Genomic DNA, 19,441 nt, shown 5'->3' with positions numbered 1-19,441 from the left:
TTTAATTCCAGATTTTTATTGAATTCAAATTCTACCATCTGCTGTGGTGGGATTCGAACCCGGGACCCAACAATGCTCAGGCCTTTTTCATATGATCTAAACTAGTTTTGGGTCATAATGATAATGGCTCAGGATCACCTGTTATTTAAAAAAATGAATTGTAGAAAGAGCACCCGGCCTCTCAAAAAACTCCATATCTGTGCAGCAGTTGACAAGAAATTGCATTGAAAGAGCAGATGAAAACAATGCAGATTTGTTTTGCTCAGATCTTTGTGCTGTATGAAAAATCCTCTGAATGTTTGATTTAAAACTATTTGTGACTCGGATTTATATCAGTAATGAATAAATGTCTAAAGTGTGAATTTCCTATCATTTACTACCACGAATCAAAATGCAACACATATCAGCTTGATGATTTATTATTGCCTAGCACGTAAACTAAATCAGAAAAGTACAGTGGAAACCTGAGTTTTTGCTGTCCCAAGTACCCCTTCTCTGAAGCAAAAATAGTACTTTGCGCCTTTTTTTTTGTAGACCTCACAATGTTTAGTTAATAGCAACATTGGTGGTGACCGCTTCCTCCTCTTTACACACATGCAAGAATATGACATTTATTACTGTACATACCTGTGTGTAATTTAGTTTCTTGTTGGCTTTCAGTCAGAAACTGGAGTATTAGGTGCTAGTTGTTAGGAACACAATCTTTTGCAATTATAAATTTGGTTGAACTTCATATATTTTCTCTTCAGTAAAATTAACAAGCACAGTGGTATAACTAATGTTTTATGTGTTACAAGTAGTGAAAACTTTATTACCCTGATTTAAAAAAGCCACGCTTTGCTGCTATCTAAATGACTGAAGGTTTGAAATTGAAATTTAGTAAAATAAGTTTGTTAATGAAGGTGTGTGTACTAAGATGGTCAGTGATATGGACTAACCTGTATTTCTGATCATGACATGCCCCATTATGCCACATAATGGGAATATGTGCTGATGGCCAATGTGGTGGAGCTTGAATAGAGTTTTCAGAGCAGGTTACTCTTAATTGTTCCAGGTTCTTTATTTCTGACTTGGAAACTTACTTAAATGACACCATTATTGCTTTTAAGCAGCTTGGAACTGTTGCATGATCATGAGTATCTTGCAATCAAGTTCCAATTGATACCATATGCATGGCTGGTAAATATTGATGCTTAGATTTGGCACTTTATTAAGGCTTGGATTAATCTTTGGCAAATTGATCCTTTCAGTTGATGTTGCAGTTGCTACGCAGGAAGCCCCCTTCGAAGTTTATACTAGTTTGGCATGTTCCTAAGTTGTATGTGGGGGATATGGAATGAACAAGACAAATTAAGTACCTCGTAGTTCTGTCTTCATTCTTTGAATGATTAAAAAAAAGGAAAGATTTGCTTTTATTTCGTGCTTTTTACAACCACTGGACATCTCAAAGCTCTTTACGGCCAATGAAGTACTTTTGATGTGTAGTCACTCTTGTAGTGTGGGAAACATGACAACCAATTTGCGCACCGCATACTTCCACAAACAGCAATATGATAATGTCCGGTAATCTGTTTTTGTGATGTTGACTGGGGGATAACTATAGGCCAGGACACCAGGGATAATTCCCCTGCTCGTCTTCAAAATAGTGCCATGGGATCTTTTGCATCCACTCAAGCAGGCAGATGGGGCCTTGGTTTGACATCTCATCCTATAGTCAGCACCTCTAACAGTGCAGCATTTCCTCAGTATTGCACTGGAGTGTCAGCCTTGATTTTTATGCCCAAACCCTGGAGTGGGACTTGAACCTGGAACTTTGTGACTCAAAGGTGAGAGTGCTACCAACTGATCCACAGTTGACAATCAACAGAGTTGTAGTTTTGGAGTGGGGGGTTAAGTGGGGCGGGAGGGGGGGTGCGATGCGGTGGGCGGTGGTGGGCAGAGGGTTTTAATGCAAAATAGTTCATTTCAGTTCCTAGCTCCAGGTCAAAACAAATCAGCACTGATGCAGTTCTTGGGGACGTTCCGTGAGTAGGAGATCATGTGCTTCTGCTCAATCTATTGGCAAGTTTCTCATGGTACTTGTGTATGCATGCTCATCAGAAAATCATCAACCTAGGTTATTTTTCTTAGGTGTTTGGAAGATGCATATCATTGGAAGAATGAAGAAGACCCTCCTAGGTAAGTCGTCCATATTTTTCACCTACCATTCAAAAAACACAGGTATTGAACCCTCCTACTGCAGCTGAAATGCTCTGATACTGTGTGCTTGGTATGTGCTGTAGGAAAATTATTTCTTTTTAATCCTAGTTTCAATGTAACTTCAAAAATTTTAGCTGACATTTTTACATTATAACCAGTAGATCCTTGACAAACTTACTACATGTGAATGTAGTACATTCCATAGTCTCAAATTTTAGTCTTGAGTATGTTTAACTGGATCAACTTATATATTTGAATGATTATGTATCCTTCAGAATATGTAGCCTTTGCCAACTTCTGATGTCCAAGAAGGGAACAGGTGTGCTGTGTTTGAGAACTAGACCCAGTCTCCAATTAAATCTATATATACAGGTCACGATTTCTAAAGAGTAGACCAAACATTTGTAGTGGTAAATTCAGGATATAAAGCAAGTGATTTTTCAGAAAGAAATTTGATACACAGGTTTTGAAAATGCTCCATGAAGTTGTTAAATTCTGTTCATTGGACATCAGGGCATGCCACGCACAATGCTTCGTGTCTTGAGAATTCTCTTCTATGTTTTTACATATTTTTTGAGTTCTGTTGCTATATTAATCACAAAGTTTTATAGAATGATAACACTGTATTCCCTTGGTTAGCTGATGAAATCTTTTGACATTTGGGTGGGAGAAGTTGTGACAGCTATGCAAGTATTGGTAGGGATTTTGCAGTTTCATTTGTGTTTTGACACAGAGTGGCGGGAGACGTACATGTCTGTGGCTCCTTATGAAGTACAGTCCCAGTGTCTGTTGGAATATTAAGGCAAGTGTCATGCATTGCCTACTTTTTTGCAGGAAGGTTGGCATTGCTGGCCCAAATCTTGCATTAAGAATAACGATGTGGCTAACAGCACACACTGTTATAATGGACAACAATTTCCAGAGCCTGCACATATGCAGCTAAACATGGAAACCTGGAAGTTGCTGACTGATTTTCCCTGCTCTTCCCTTCTCTTCCACAAGCAACATTATACTAGTACCTTCATGATAAATTTGGCATTGAAATCCATGTAGAAATCCATCTAGTGGGGAGGTGATGGCGTAGTGGTATCGTCACTGGATTAGTAATCCAGAGACCCAAGGAAATGCCCTGTGGACCAGCGTTCGAATCCCACCACGGCAGATGGTGGAATTTGAATTCAATTAAAACCTGGAATTAGACGTTTACTGATGACCGTGGAACCATTGTTGATCGTTGTAAAAACCCACCTGGTTCACTAATGTCCTTTAGGGAAGCAAATCTGCTGGCCTCCAAGTGACTCTTCTTAAAAATGCCCTCTGAACAAGGGATGGGCAGCGACACCCACATCCCATGAATGAATAAAAAAAGAGGTGTGAGTTGCTGTACTTACCCACTAAACATGCCAGAAAAAGTTATGGTATGTTCATGTGTAAGTGGATTTTTAACAGCGTGATAACACTGAAAATGTAATTTTACATGTTGTGGAGACTTATTCCTCTAGCATTTAATTATTGTTTGAGATTTTAATCAAAATTTTTAAACTTTTTCCTTTGTGGCTCTTTCATTCTTACCTGTCTTTCTCAACCTTTATTTTGCTTTTTGTACAATTTTAGATTTTAGATTTAAATCTAATTTATACTTTCTGTTTTATATATCTGGTTTAGGCTCTGTCTGCCTCAGTGAAGACTCTTCAGTTTGATTGGTTAAAGAACTGCACTATTGTTTGCTCTGCTCTCACAGGTCTCAGATCACCGTAGAGGGCGCAGCACTGGAAATGATCTCCATGGGCTGAATTTTATATTTCCCTGCCAATGTGCTTGAAGGCGGGGAGGCTTGTAAAGTGCTGCACGTGGCCTGCCCGCCACCACCCAGCCCGCCCCCAACCTGTCTCCCATTTTACAGGGCCGATGGAGACATCAGGCAGCCTGCCTGACCTTGGGCCTTCTAAGGTCTTTAAGTGGCCAATCAATGCCCACTTAAGCATCTCATCCTGCCCCCTGTTATGACCGATGCAGTTAGTAAAGCTGAGTTATTTAAAAATCCCAGAGGGAAACTTTAAACAACTGTCATAACCTATAATTTTAAGTGTTATGTCTGAAATGCGATTCTAAATTCAGGAATCAGACCAGCAGTTCTTGAGGTTTTACATTAAACTAAATGAAACATTTTATTAATTTACACAGGTTAAAATAATATATACGTATGGTTTCAAATTACTACTATCAGAGCTTTTAACAAATTCCCAAACTAATCTCCGTGAAGGCAACATCAACCCATAGGCTTAACTAAACACGAGGCAAAACATTTTCATCGTCACGAATTCAAAATGAGGTACTTTTCACTTTGATTCCTGTGGAGACAGTTGGAGGCTTACAGCTACCTTTTGATCTCACATTGCCTCTGCTCTACACACACAACACTGCTGAAGTTATACCTAGCACAGCCCATTGAATGTAAATTCTCATTGTATCAACAACCTCTGAATTAAACCGCTCTAACTAATTAAACCCCTTTCATAGTACCAATTTTATTAGTAATATAAACATAAATGGTATCTGCTAGATAGGTGTCAGTTTTCACCCCACTTCTTGAATGCCCTATTCAAAAAATGCAAATGCACTCAACCTCTCTGTTTACATCTCAAAACTAGTACATATCAAAGCACCCAGACTAGCTGGCTTTAATCCACAGCCTAAACCTCTATTTTAAAAGAAAAATATTTTCCAATAACATTATATATATTAATAGCTTCATGACATCCCCCTCCTTATCGGAAAATGAACCGTCATAATTCTAAAAGATAGCTTCATTTTAATAACCCATCTCACACAATCTCCTATACTTATTACATTATTAGATTACCAGATACATGCATTGACATAAATATATATATATATTATGTCCTTGGTATCAACAGAAATCACTCCAGTTCAGTGTCGAGGTTTTTTTTTAAATGTCCCATTTTCCTTTAAGCTTCAAACTCTTGATAACGCATCTGTGAACAGATTTCCTCTTCCAGCAATATGTATAATATGTAGATTCAATGGTTGTGATAATAGATTCCATCTGAAAAGCCTTGCACTTTTGTCTCGAAATTAGTCCAAAAACTTCAAAGGATTATGGCCTGTATAAACAATTGTTTCTGATGAATTGTTTGCAACATAAATTTCGAAATGTTGCAATGCTAACACTAAGCTGAAAGTCTCTTTTTCGATCGTTGAATACCTTCTCTGTTGTGCATTCAGCTTCCGTGAAAAACACCCTATCGGTTTTTCAATTCCAGTGTCACCTTCTTGTAACAGTACAGCCCCAATGCCTATATTGATTGCGTCAACGGCAAACTTGAATTGCTTGGCATAATTGGATACTGCCAATACTGGTGTCATAGTTAATAGAGTTTTCAAACTATCGAATGACTTCTGACACTCGTGTCCATTGAAACTTGGTCTTTTTCAATAGTTCAGTCAGTGGAGCAACCACTTGGCTAGAATTTGGTACAAATTTCCGGTTAAACCCACTCATGCCCAGAAATCTCAAAACTTCTCGTTTTGTTGTAGACACTGGGAAATCCACGATAGCCTTGACTTTCACATCTCTCGGAGCCATCTTACCATGTCCAATCTATGGCCTAGGTATGTAACTTGCGCTTTTGCAAATTCACTTTTAGCCAAGTTCATCACCAAATTAGCTTCTTGTAGTGAGTAAATAATTCATCCAGATGCTGTAAATGCTCCTCCTGTGTCTGACTGAAAACAATTAGATAATCGATATAAACTGCACAATTGCTTAGACCCGCAATTGCTTTGTTTGTCAGTCTTTGAAATGTCGCAGGTGCATTCTTCATATCAAATGACATGACTTTAAACAGATATAGTCCACTTGGCATTACTAAAGCTGATTTCCCCTTTGCTCTCTCCGATAACGGTACCTGCCACTATCCTTTTAGCAAGTCAATCTTTGTGATAAATTTCGATTGTCCCATTTTCTCAATGCAATCTTCCAACCATGGTGTGGGTTCTGAATCCGCTTTTGTCACTGCATTCACCTTTCGATAGTCCACACACAGTCTTTGTGTTCCATCCAGTTTCCCATCCAGTATCAGTACCAGTACAAGGGGGAGGTGATGGCGTAGTGGTATTGTCACTGGACTAGTCATCCAGAGACCGAGGGTAATGCTCTGGGGACCTGGGGTGGAATCCAGCACGGGCAGATGGTGGAATTTGAATTCAATAAAAATCTGGAATTAAAAGTCTAATGATGACCATTGTCGATTATTGTAAAAAACCCATCTGGCTCACTAATGTATTTTAGGAAAGGAAATCTGCTGCCCTTACCTGGTCTGGCCTACATGTGACTCCAGACCCATGTGGTTGACTCTTAATTGCCCTCTGAAATGGCCTAGCAAGCTGTAACAAACTGCTACAAAGTCAAAAAAAAGGAATGAAACCAGACAGATTACTCGGCATTGACCTAGGCACCGGAAACGACAATGGCAATCTCAGCCCTGTCAACCCTGCAAAGTTCTCCTTACTAACATCTGGGGGCTAGTGCCAAAGTTGGGAGAGCTGTCTCACAGATTAGTCAAGCAACAGCCTGACTTAGTCATCCTCACGGAATCATACCTTACAAATAATGTCCCAGACACCATCATCATCATCCCTGGGTATGTCCTGTCCCACTGGCAGGACATACCCAGCAGAGGTGGAGGCACAGTGGTATACAGTCGGGTGGGAGTTGCCCTGGGAGTCCTCAACATCGACTCTGGAGCCCATGAAGTCTCATGGCATCAGGTTAAACATGGGCAAGGAAACCTCCTGTTGATTACCATGTACCCCGCCTCCCTCAGCTGATGAATCAGTGCTCCTCCATGTTTAACACCACTTGGAAGAAGCACTGAGGGTGGCAAGGGCGCAGAATGTATTTTGAGTGGGAGACTTCAAGAGTGGCTCGGTAGCACCACTACTGACTGAGCTGGCCGAGTCCTAAAGGACATAGCTGCTAGATTGGGTCTGCAGCAGGTGGGGAGGAAACCAACAAGAGGGGAAAACATACTTGACCTCATCCTCACCAACCTATCTGCTGAAAATGCATCTGTCCATGACAGTACCGGTAGGAGTGATCATCGCACAGTCGTTATGGACACGAAGTCCTGGTTTCACATTGAGGATACCCTCCATCGTGTTGTGTGGCACTACCACTGTGCTAAATGGGATAGATTTTGAACAAATCTAGCACCTCAAGACAGGGCATTCATGAGGCGCTGTGGGCCATCAGCAGCAGAATTGTCCTTGAACACAATCTGTAACCTCATGACCTGGCATATTCCCCACTCTACCATTTCCATCAAGCCATGGGATCGACCCTGGATCAATGAAGAGTGCAGGAGGGCATGCCAGGAGCAGCACCAGGCATACCTAAAAATGAGGTGTCAACCTGGTGAACCTATAACACAGAACTAATTGTGTGCCAAACAGCATAAGCAGCAAGTGATAGACAGGGGCTAAGCGATCCTACAACCAATGGATCAGATCTAAGCTCTACAGTCCTGTCACATCCAGTCATGAATGCTGGTGGACAATTAAACAACTCAGTGGAGGAGGAGGCGCCACGAATATCACCATCCTCAATGATGGGAGAGCCCAGCACATCAGTGCAAAAGATAAGGCTGAAGCATTTGCTACAATCTTCAGCCAGAAGAGTGGATGATCCATCTTGACCTCCTCCGGAGGGCCCCAGCATCAGCGATGCCAGTCTTCAACCAATTTGATTCAATCCACATGATAACAAGAAACAGCTGAAGGCACTGGATACTGCAATTTTCAAATTTCACTTCTACCTTCAGCACCTTCCTTTTTATTCTGAGAAAAAAACTTCCTGGGAACTTCCAGCTCCTCCTCTTCCCCTGGCTACCTGCCTTCCTTTCACCATCCCACTTTTTATCTTTTTCCAATTTGAAAGGGTGATGGAGAAAAGGTTTAGCTGTACGAACTAACTCATAATCATCAACTATCTCTGCTGCTTGTCTCTCAGAATCAACCCTTTATTCTTCCACATGAGTTCTCACGACTGATGGGATTGAATCTTTAAATTCTTCCAGAAGAACTTCCCTAGGAGCTGCATAGATTGTCTTTATTTTTAACGCCCATATCCACTGGTCAAAATTACTTTGTTTTACTCTTTCAAACTCAGTATAAACTTGCCCAGGCTGTTCTTTCATATTCCTGAATTTCTGCCTGTATGCTATAGGAACCAACTCATATGCACTCAAAATGGCTTTTGTCACCATATCATAATTCACCGACATTTCTTCTGAAAGCGAAGCATATACCTCAAGTGCCCTACCTAACAACTTAGACTGTAATAATAATATCCAGTTTTCCTTTATCCATTTCATCTGTTTAGCTAGCTTCTCAAATGAAATAAAGAATGCTTCGATGTATTTTTCCTCAAACTTTGGAAGAGCTTGTAAAAATTTAAACATATCCCCACTGGGTTCTACTCGAGAGATAAATCTTTCCTCACCTACTGGCATCTCTTTTCTAACTGCCAGCATTTTCAGTTGGAATTTTCTCTCTCTCTCTTTTTCTCTTCCCTCCTCCAGCTTCACAGAATCACAGAATCAGACAGTGCAGAAGAGGCCCTTCGGTCCATCGAGTCTGCACCGACATGTGGGAAACACCTGACCTACCTACCTAATCCCATTTACCAGCACTTGGCCCATAGCCTTGAATGTTATGACGTGCCAAGTGCTCATCCAGGTACTTTTTAAAGGATGTGAGGCAACCTGCCTCCACCACCCTCCCAAGCAGCACATTCCAGACCATCACCACCCTCTGGATAAAAATGTTTTTCCTCACATCCCCCCTAAACCTCCTGCCCCTCACGTTGAACTTATGTCCCCTTGTGACTGACCCTTCAACTAAGGGGAACAGCTGCTCCCTATCCATCCTGTTCATGCCCCTCATAATCCTGTACACCTCGATCAGGTCGCCCCTCAGTCTTCTCTGCTCCAGCGAAAACAACCCAAGTCTATCCAACCTCTCTTCATAACTTAAATGTTTCATCCCAGGCAACATCCTGGTGAATCTCCTCTGCACCCACTCCAGTGCAATCACATCCTTCCTATAATGTGGCGACCAGAACTGTACACAGTACTCCAGCTGTGGCCTAACCAAGGTTCTATACAACTCCAACATGACCTCCCTACTTTTGTAATGTATGCCTCGATTGATAAAGGCAAGTGTCCCATATGCTTTTTTCACCACCCCACTAACATGCCCCTTCACCTGAAGATTGTAGCAAATGCTTCAGCTTTATCTTTTGCGCTGGGCTCCCTCATCGTTAAGAATGGAGATATTTGTGGAGCCTCTTTCTCCAGTGAGTTGTTTAATTGTCCACCACCTTTCATGGCTGGATGTGGCAGGACTGCAGAGCTTAGATCTGATCCGTTGGTTGTGGAATCGCTTAGCTCTGTCTATCACTTGCTGCTTATGCTGTTTGGCAGGCAAGTAATCCTGTGTTGTAGCTTCACCAGGTTGATATTCCGGGCCATGAGGTTACAGATTGTAGCTGAGTACAGTTCTGCTCTTGCTGATGGCCCACAGCGCCTCATGGTTGCCCAGTCTTGAATTGCTAGATCTGTTCGAAATCTATCCCATTTAGCACAGTGGTAGTGCTGCACAACACGATGGCAGGGTATTCTCAAAGTGAAGAAGGGACTTAGACACCACAAGGACAGTGCAGTGGTCACTCCTACCAATACTGATGCATCTGTGGCAGGCAGGTTGGTGAGGTCAAGTCTGTTTTCCCTCTTGTTGGTTCTGTGCCCTTGCCACCCTCAGTGCTTCCTCAAAGTGGTGTTCAACATGGAGGAGTACTGATTCATCAGTTGTGGGTGAGCGGTATATGGTAATCAGCAGGAGGTTTCCTTGTCCATGTTTGACCTTGTGCCATGAAACTACATGGGGTCTGGAGTCGACGTTGATGGCTCCCAGGGCAACTCCCTCCTGACTGTATACCACTGTGCCGCCACCTCTCCTGGGTCTGTCCTGCCAGTGGGACAGGGCATACTCAGGGATGGTGATGGAGGTGTCATTGCCTGTAAGTCTTTGCAGGGTCGACAGGGCTGAGTTTGCCATTGTCGTTTCCGGTGCCTGGGTCGATACTGGGTGGTCCGTCCAGTTTCATTCCTTTTAGATTTTTTAAAAGGTTTCTTACAACTGAGTGGCTTGCTAGGCTATTTCAGATGGTGTTTAAGAGTCAGCCACATTGCTGTGGGTCTGGAGTCACATGTCGGCCAGACCAAGTAAGGATGGCAGATTTCCTTCCCTAAAGGATATTAGTGAACCAGATAGGTTTTTACGACAGTCGACAACATTAGACTTGTAATTTTAGACTTCTAATTCCAAATTTTTTGTTGAATTCAGATCTCACCATCTGCCATGATAGGATTCGATGCCCCAGAGAATTATCCTGGATTACTAGTCCAGTGACAATACCACTACACCACCGCCTCCCCCTTAAATGTAAAATGAACAATTTAATTACTGTTGATAACTTTTGGCTCAGCAATATATTCATTTATATATTATTAACAATACCGAATTCAAGAAATGGCAATTAGCCACGCTGCTGATTTTGTACATGTTACCATTTATTTTTTACATGTTGTGATTCTGTTTCGGTATCTTTTAACGTCTTGAAATCAGTGCAGGTTTCCCCTGATCATTAAGGGAGTTCCGTCATACAGATGCATCATAGTAATGGAACCCAAACATGTTCCCTTTTTCACACCCTCTCGACTTAATCTGAACAATGCAGTCTGCCACCCCTTTGTGCAATGACATTAAAGTCTGGTGTCATTCTTGTTGTGGAAATATGTAGTAAGGAGCTGAGATGCTAGTCACTTAACTGGAATGTGTAGTAAGGTTTGTTGTATTTTAGAAGGGAAAATTTTTGTTCGCTCACATAGGTGGAGCCAAACAAAACAAGGATTTTTTGTGCCACCTCACTGATGTTTGAGAAACTAAGGGAAGAATTTTCCCCCCGTTAGGTGGGGAAGTTCAGGAGCGGGTGTGTGAGGGCACGCTTCTGATCGGGGGCGCGCCACCATTTTACATGGGTGGGCCAATTAAGGCCTGACCAGCGACACGTCCCCCAGGAAGTGCTACGTGCTCCCTGGGGGGTGGGGGGGGGGGATTCCCTAAGCCGAGAGTGCGCTCTTTCGCGCACTTATCTCCCTGAGGCTAAGTGCTGTCTCAGGGAGATCAGCACCAAATTCAAAAATGTGAAATATAAAAAAATAAAATTTCCCTGACATGTCCCCTCATGTGACACTAACCCTAACCCATCACTTTTAATTAAACTTTTATTAAAGTTTTAAAAACCTTCATGAAACCTGATGCCGCCCGTGGATGAGATTTCATGCTTTTTCTGAAGCCCGCCAGGGCTTCCGGCCTGCCTGCCAACAGTTGGACAGGCAGATCGTTTAAATAGTTCAATTAGTTTTTAAATGGCCTCAACTGGCTGTTGACAGGTTGGCGAGCACACAGCTGATTCGGCTGCGCCCCTGCCAACCTGAAAATTGAAATGACGCGGGGTGACATCATCCTGTGTCATTTTACGCGTCGGTGAGCGGGCCCCGTCCCCTGCTTGCCGAGCTCAATATCCTGCCCTAAAACACCTCAAAGTGATTGCACATCAAATTTAAGTTTTAAATCACCTTATAAATTGACCCATTTAGATGTTATCGTCAATCAGAACCAGATTTTGACCTTTACGTCTAAAATTGTATGTCTGTGGTAAACCCTTAACCTCACCAAATAATTGCCAATGAGATCAGACTAAATTATCATCTTCACATCCAGTCCAGCCCTCAGTCACCTCCTGGTCAACAATATGCCCTTCCTTTGGGCCACTATCCTCTACAAACTGCACCATGTCAGCAGAAATTGGAGGGTTTGCTTAGACATTGTGCTGCTCTCAGCGCTCCCTCCACTCCTCTCACATGGTGACTGCACTCCTCAAGAAAAGCTTGATAAGTTAACCACAAAAACCACTGAAAAGTGCAGGTCAGAATCTAGTACAACTTTATACTGTTACCTTGGAAGCTATACAAGAATTGTAAAAGGATTTATTATAATGGATATTAGAGAACTCATACCCTCTGCCAATTCCTGTCAAGCTAATCATGAGGTCCAAAAGAGCAGCGCAAGGTAATTAACCAGGTAGGTATTCCCTCTTCCCTTCTACATCCCAATAAGCAAAACTCCTCTTTCCATGAGCTAGGCATAGGACTAGAGGTGAATAGAAATTATACTACAATCATTGGCACAGTGATCTCAATAGCTTCTTCATCCCTGCCTTCCCCTTATGCTAGTCTACCTTTGCATCCTAAAGTCCAAACAACAGACCTGAATCTATCAACATGGCTGTTCTCGTCAGCCAAACCTGGCAGGACTGTCAAACATTATTGAGAGGGTTTATTACATTGTGTTGGTCTCCGTACTTCTCCATGTGCGCTCCTGTCCTATCGCGTGGTGGTCGTACTCCACAAGAAGCAATTGCTTCTGGCCACTGATCGTTGGCTAACTTACCTTAAACTACTTCCTGTAGTCGTTGGACAACCTAGCACGGCCATGGGCCAGAACAAATGCTTCTGAAGGCTGGGTGTTGCCGCAAGGCTATAGTTTGCCCACCTTCGGTCTACAGGGAGTGTTCATTGTGGCTGTTTTCGGGGGTTACCTAATTTAACCCCCAGAGTATTTCCAGCAAAACTCAAGGGTGCAGTTACTTTTTTTAATATCTTCGTATCTTCCAAATGTGACAGCAGAACCAAGAAAATTCTGCCTACACATTGCATGGTGTTCAGTGACAGAGGAGTTCTGTAAACATGTGCTTTCCCTTCCCCACTCCCCTTCACCTCTCTGCTATACTCCCCCTCCTCTCTCCTTTACCCGTAATCCCCCTCCACCTCCTATCCCTCGCTTCCTCCTATCCCCCAACTCTCATCCGCACTCTTTGCCCCTCATCCCTCCAATTTCTATTCCCACGTTGCTCCAATTCCTTTCATCCCCAACTCTTTGCCGTTGACCCACCACCTTCCCTGTTCCTATTGGAAGCCTGGGAACTCGTTCACCAGAAGGGTTATGGATGCTGGGTCAACTGAAATCTTTAAGATAAATACAGTTATATTTTTGTTTTGTAAATGTATCAAATGTTATTTTGCAAAGGTGGGTAAATTAAGTGAGGTACAGATCACCTATGATACAATTGAATGGCAGAACAGGCTTGAGGGACCGAATGACCTACTCACTACTTGTTCCTATGTTCTGGAAAATGCATTGTTTTTCTGGGACAAATTTTTTTATTTGCATTAGGTGACTAGAAGATTGCTATTTTAGAGAAGATATGATTGACTTGCTTTGTATCATGATCAGAAGATAACTTTCCTATTAACATTTTGGATTTGTCGCACTTTTCAATTGAGAAGTTAACTTGAATGATGAATCCTACTACAGTCTGATATTACTAATTGTGGTTGAAGGTATATATTTGCATTCGTCATTTTTGTATATCTTGCATTTACAAAAGCCTTGCACTTTATAATTCATGCCACATGAACTTCAGTGCTTCTGGATGGATTTTTAAAATTGTGGATTTTAATTTTGTTGATGTCGGAAAACTGTGCTGTGTGGCTCTGGTGATGGATATTGGACAAGTTTGTGTCCTTGGCATATATTGGAGAAGCTGCTTTATAATTATAAGATCAATTATGATATTCAGTGTTAATGAACTTCATTATGATTCATTGTCATTAAGATACATGTTAGAATTAAAGTGAATAGTAGGTAGAATGCATTTTAAAATATTGAGGAAAGAGGCTAATGTGGATTTAGCACTGTTGGGAAGAGGGTCTAGAAATATGGAGCAGTGTTAGGAGCTCATTGTTTGTGGGATACGTTGAGGAGGGCTGGATAAAATTGAATCATACTTAGACCTGCTTTTTCCTGGTTTAAGCCACCTGTTTTCAGATGTCCTGGCAAGGAAAACTTCTGAACAAACATTGCCCCATAAGTTAGTTCTCATGACTTCCCTCACATGACCTCTCTTTAACCGTGATCCCCCGACTCTGATGAAAACAGATGAAGGTAGAGAGGGAAGAATGGCTTTGTTATGCAGGGAATTTTCTGACTTTTTGCCCCTGCAAATCATTATAAATATGGGTTTGGACCTGAATTGTGCCTAGAATGTGCTGCACAAGATAGTGATCTTGCTATAAAATCAGAAAATGCTGGAAATACTCAGCAGGTGAGGCAGATCAGTGGAGAGAAAAATAAAATTAATATTTCAGGTCTGTGGCCTTTCATCAGAACTGAGAAAAAGTAGAAATGTAATAGGTTTTGAGCAAGTGAAAGCGAGTGGAAGGAGGGATGAAGAACAAAAGGGAAGGTCTGTGATAGGGTGGTGGGTTTCATAGTACAAAAGCCAAAGGGAGTGGTAAAGGGACAAGTAAAGAAACAGAAGATGTTTCTAGATGAAGTGTGAATGGCAAGATAGCAGCCATCCAAATGCAAAGTAAAAGGATGAAGAAAGAAACAAGAGAAAAAAAGGAACCAGCAATAAAACATGGAACAAGATGAGAGCAGAGACCTTACACTGCTTTGCCCAAAAATGACTTGCAATGTTTAAAAGGTACAAAATTTTGGTATTGGAAAGCATAGGGATTGCATTGTTCTTGTGCAGTCAGGAGACAGGTGCTGAGGACATGGAGGAGAAGCCAGAACCGAAAGCCATCATGTTTGCAGGCAACATTGAACCATTCTACAGGTTCTGCAAACATAAAGGTTTCATACAGATACCATCCAAAAAGGCTGTGGTTTCCCCTAGATACAGTAACTGAGACATACAAATTGAGGGAGCCCAAATTGCCTTCTCTATCTGCCAGGCACATAGTCTGGCCAGTGACTGGAAAGGTGATGACAGCAGTACATTTGGATAATTCCCAAATGGCCTCTTAATCACCTCAGCCAATCAGCAGTGCATACTTCATTGCAGTATCAAGTTTAATAATTTATTCGTGGACCCAGCAAAGATAAAGAGAAACATATGTGAAAAGCTGAGGACAGAAGCTGAAAGCAGGTAAAATGAAGCATTGATTACTACACAATTGTTAGCTGAGCAGACCATCAGAATTATTAAGTCCTTTTTCTATTACCTGGACAGATCAGATAGAGCTAGTTCTGCAGATGTATCCAGAATTTTAGTGACTTGCTGAATCTTCCATAAATTGGCCATTATAAAAGGATTTAGCCTTCCTTCCAGAAATGTGGAGGATGAAATATAGAAACCCAATCCCCCAACAAACTTGATACGCCACAAGGGAAAGATAACAGAAAGCCAGCCAATGAAATAATACACATGCACACTGAAATGCCAAATATTTACATATTTACTTCCATATTGTCCCTTCATTATGTCCCAAAACTACTTATTCTTATGCCTACTTCTTATTGCATGAGAATATGTGAGTATTCAAAAGAGAATGCAAGAGATACTGTGATAAAAGTTAAAATTATCCTCAAAAAGTGAAAGACATGAAAAAACATACTTAGTCACATCTTCTGGTCCACATTCAGAATGGGCCTAACCTCTCATTCCTGTTTCATGCTACCTTCTGATGGAGGTTCTGAAGTTATGGCAGAGACTGTACTTGAGGACTCCGTGACATTTTGTTTTAGTTATGCTGATGTCCTTATGAAACCTGCTTCCTTTGTGTTATGCCCCTCGCGTGCCCAATGCCTAGCATATCTAGACCAGAAGCTCCCTTTTGTGTTGATATTGGAAAGATTGCACTGTCATTATTAATGGTGACTAGTCCTTGTAGCCCAGGTATGCTATGTATAGACTCAGTTGGGCTAATGATATGTGAGATTGGGCCAAATGGTTCACAATTAAACCCTGATAACCATTACCTACAATGATCTTCAGGGCATCCACGGAAACAGTTGTTGCTTTCTCTCCAGAAACAACAATTGTCCTTAATATCTCTTAATAATGTCTCGGTACTGCAGAGATTTCTTGTACTGGCACATTCGCCAAGATATTTTTCACATCATGCCATCCTTTCTTCAGCATGCTGAATATGTGGTTCATGGACCTCCAACTTATGCACCATCTGCAGTACATGAGAGGAGACAGTGTCTATTGCCAGTGCCAGATCTATCACCTAAAATGTAGATCTTTTAAAAATTGGATTTTTGAGATCATGGACCTTGAGCTCCTCAGCTGAAGATAGTTGTTTCTGCCCCCTATGAGGAGAAATGGCTGTTTGCCCTCCCAACGTCTGCTCTCGGGTATTCTGATTCATCCTGTATCCCTCTGCCTCAATATTTATCTTGTCTTGATTGTGTGTATCTGGACTGGTGGTTCAATAAGTAAGATGGTACAACACTTGGTGAATTGGGAACACTGTAACACTGTGAAGTCAGTTATCCCTTTTGCAAAGCCCAACAGCTGTGGGGGAAAACAAGAGGCCATTCATTTTGGGAGGGTGCGTTCTGAATGTAGACCAGAAGATATAACTTTGTAATAATATGTTTTTTTGAGTCCTTCTCTTTCTGCGGGTAATTTTAACTTTTATCATAGTATCTCTTCAACTCTTTCCTTTGAACAATCATGTACTCTCACTGAATAGGCTGAGTTTAATGGCCACAGCGGTGGCCCCGTCCACTGGCTGAAAAGCCAGGGGCAATGTCCTGTGGTCGTTCTCGGAAGCCCTGACATGATTCAGTGACCATCGGGCAGATAACTACCTGCCGTCAGGGCTTCCACCCCTTTTAGGGCAGAGGCCATGCCTTCAAAAGCCATCAGCCAAACAGGCAGGTGGGAGGAGGTGGTGCTGGGATTGTTGTGTCAGGCACCGGGGGGGTGGGGGGGGGGGGGGCTCTTTCAATTGGGATCAGCCCTTGCTGCTGGGTGGGGGGAGGGGGGGGGTGGGGGACACGGGCCACAGGGTGCCTGATTAGGAGGGCCCCCACCCATCCCAGGTCACCTGGAGGCCACCGCTTTCCCTGGGTGGTCTCTCCAATGGCATACAGAACCCCCCCAACCAACACTACCCACACCGCTTGTCAAATATAAGCAGTAGCAGGATGAGGCTCTTATGTATCTCTTAATTCGCCACTTAAGGACCTCAATTGGCCTCAAGCTGGGAAGGTCGTCCTCAACCATCCCTGCTCCTGACTTAATCGGAGGGAGTCGGGAAGGCAACGTACTCCAACTGCCGCCTTCCATCCTGATTCTATTACTACCCACACCCTAGCCCGCTCCTGAGGGTAGAATTAAATTCTGCCAAATATTTCTCCTCGTCCCCCATACCACACTCCCTCACCTGCAGTCGAGCTGCTGTGCTTCTAGCCCTTTAAAAGTCTAGTGTTTAAACTGCTACTTTGAGGTATAGAGGTATAGAAATGGGAATCCCATCGTGAATACTGAATTTCCCTCCTAAGAAAAACGTGTTCATGATTATATATGTTTTATGTCACAAACAGAATTTATGTGTTTCTTTTTTCTTCCCATGATCAGTATTTTTGTAAGCAGTGTGTGTTTTCTTACTCTCAGAGTGATTGTTCCAATTAAATATTTCCAGCAGCAAGCTTTTTGTGAATTTTAAAATAAAGGTTATTCATCATCATACACTTACCCTGGATGTTTAAAACATGACGTTTCACTTACACATAACAATTAGATACATATGAAGGTAAAACAATAGTGTTGCAACTTGTAATTATCTCAGTCTCTTTTATGGCAAGCCTGTAGTTTCTCAGATAAGCTGATGCTTTGGTTGAAGTTGAGGTCTTGTAAAGCAGAGGATTCTCAGTAAGCTGCTTCTTGTAGTTGACTTTACAGGAGGTTGGTTCTCAGTTGAACTTGAAATTGGAACAGATTGGAGGGAGTCCTTCACCGACTTTCAAGCTATTGCTGTTTATTACCTTGGATGACTTGCAGTGGGTTTGGTGGCTTTCAGTGGAACTCTGTCTGCAGAACAGCTTCCTGCTGTTATTTTAAAAGCAAACAGCAAGTATCGCTGTCTCATCATGTGACTTGTACAAGTTCAAAGTCCTTTTCCAAATAACATGGGTGGTTAGGTCCATTATACATCCTGTGTTGTAGATTTCACACCTTGAGAGTTTGAGACAACCAATGCCTTTGTATTTGAAAGACCCATTCAATTGATTTAGTTTTGAATTAGTTTCAGGAAAGGCATTGATACAATATCAGTCAGGAAGGTTCCTTTTTTTTTCCCTCTTGAAACAGGGGATTGCTTTCAATCCACAAGAGAAGTCAAGTGATCCTTGGCCTGCCATCCTTTTGCAGCCTTTTGTGGTCAGCTTTTAAAACATAAATATTACTGTGAAGTTCAGAGTATACTGGGACATGACACTTAGCTCTCTATGAGTCTTCCTGGGCAGGTAGCTATTCTTAACACTTGCTCCCTGCCATGCAAAAGTCACATTTTGAGCTGCAATTGGAAATGGATTTTAGGCTCTGGTATATCATTTGAACCCTCATCATTGCTTTACAGAGCCTAATTCCTAATAAGTAGTGAAACTTTGTGACCTCTTTCTTTCCCCCACACTCTGCTGTTCTGTATTTTCTTATATCTATTTTGATATTTTCTTGCATTATAATATGGAGAACTAATATTTAATAAATATAAAATTCCCTTTTTGTGATTTCAATTATGCTGTTCATTTGACATTTCAATTTAAGTGTGGGTTGGTTTTTAAAATCTACCCACTTTCCAACTTTTGGAAACTATCTTACTGTCCTTAACTATTTAATAGCTGGGTTGAAAGAAAAAGGTTATTGGGTAGCATGAATATATGTAATTCATAGAAATGGATAGTCGGCATTCCCTGGGCTCTGTCTTTGAAGAGTTGCTGATGAAAATTAATGCAAAATTTAACTTCGTATCCTGTCTTGCTAAACCCAAAATTATTCCAGAATGCTTACTAATTTCTTCACCAACATGCATCCATTTACTTTGTTGACTCCTCTGTTGACACGCAGCAACTAAGGGTGTTTGTATGACCTTAAATTTGAAATATTCCTGTTTATGCTTGTGTAACTCACATTTTGTTTATTAATGTAATATAAAACTCTGTAGAACCGCAAACAATTGAATTGCTACAGGATTAAATGAAAGCACCAGTTTTATCATTTTCTTGATAAAAGTGA

At 41.7% G+C, this 19,441-nt stretch overlaps 1 protein-coding gene across 12 annotated transcripts in view; it reads left to right on the top strand.

Moving 5' to 3' along the window:
• magi2a (membrane associated guanylate kinase, WW and PDZ domain containing 2a) overlaps positions 1-19,441 on the top strand; it is a 959,248-nt gene that overhangs the window by 102,817 nt on the left and 836,990 nt on the right. For 8 of the 12 annotated variants that reach the window (XM_078553290.1, XM_078553296.1, XM_078553289.1 and 5 more), the window contains exon 2: positions 2,131-2,178. The exons of the other annotated variants lie outside the window; for them this stretch is intronic. In XM_078553290.1, coding sequence (XP_078409416.1) covers positions 2,131-2,178 — 48 coding nt within the window. The remainder of the gene's footprint in view (positions 1-2,130; positions 2,179-19,441) is intronic. 12 annotated transcript variants of the gene reach the window in all.

The sequence above is a fragment of the Cetorhinus maximus genome, chromosome 12 (genome assembly GCF_964194155.1).
Source record: "Cetorhinus maximus chromosome 12, sCetMax3.hap1.1, whole genome shotgun sequence".
Taxonomy (NCBI): Eukaryota; Metazoa; Chordata; class Chondrichthyes; order Lamniformes; family Cetorhinidae; genus Cetorhinus; species Cetorhinus maximus.
Note: the sequence above shows the minus strand (reverse complement) of the source record. Positions and strands in the feature narration are given on the sequence as shown.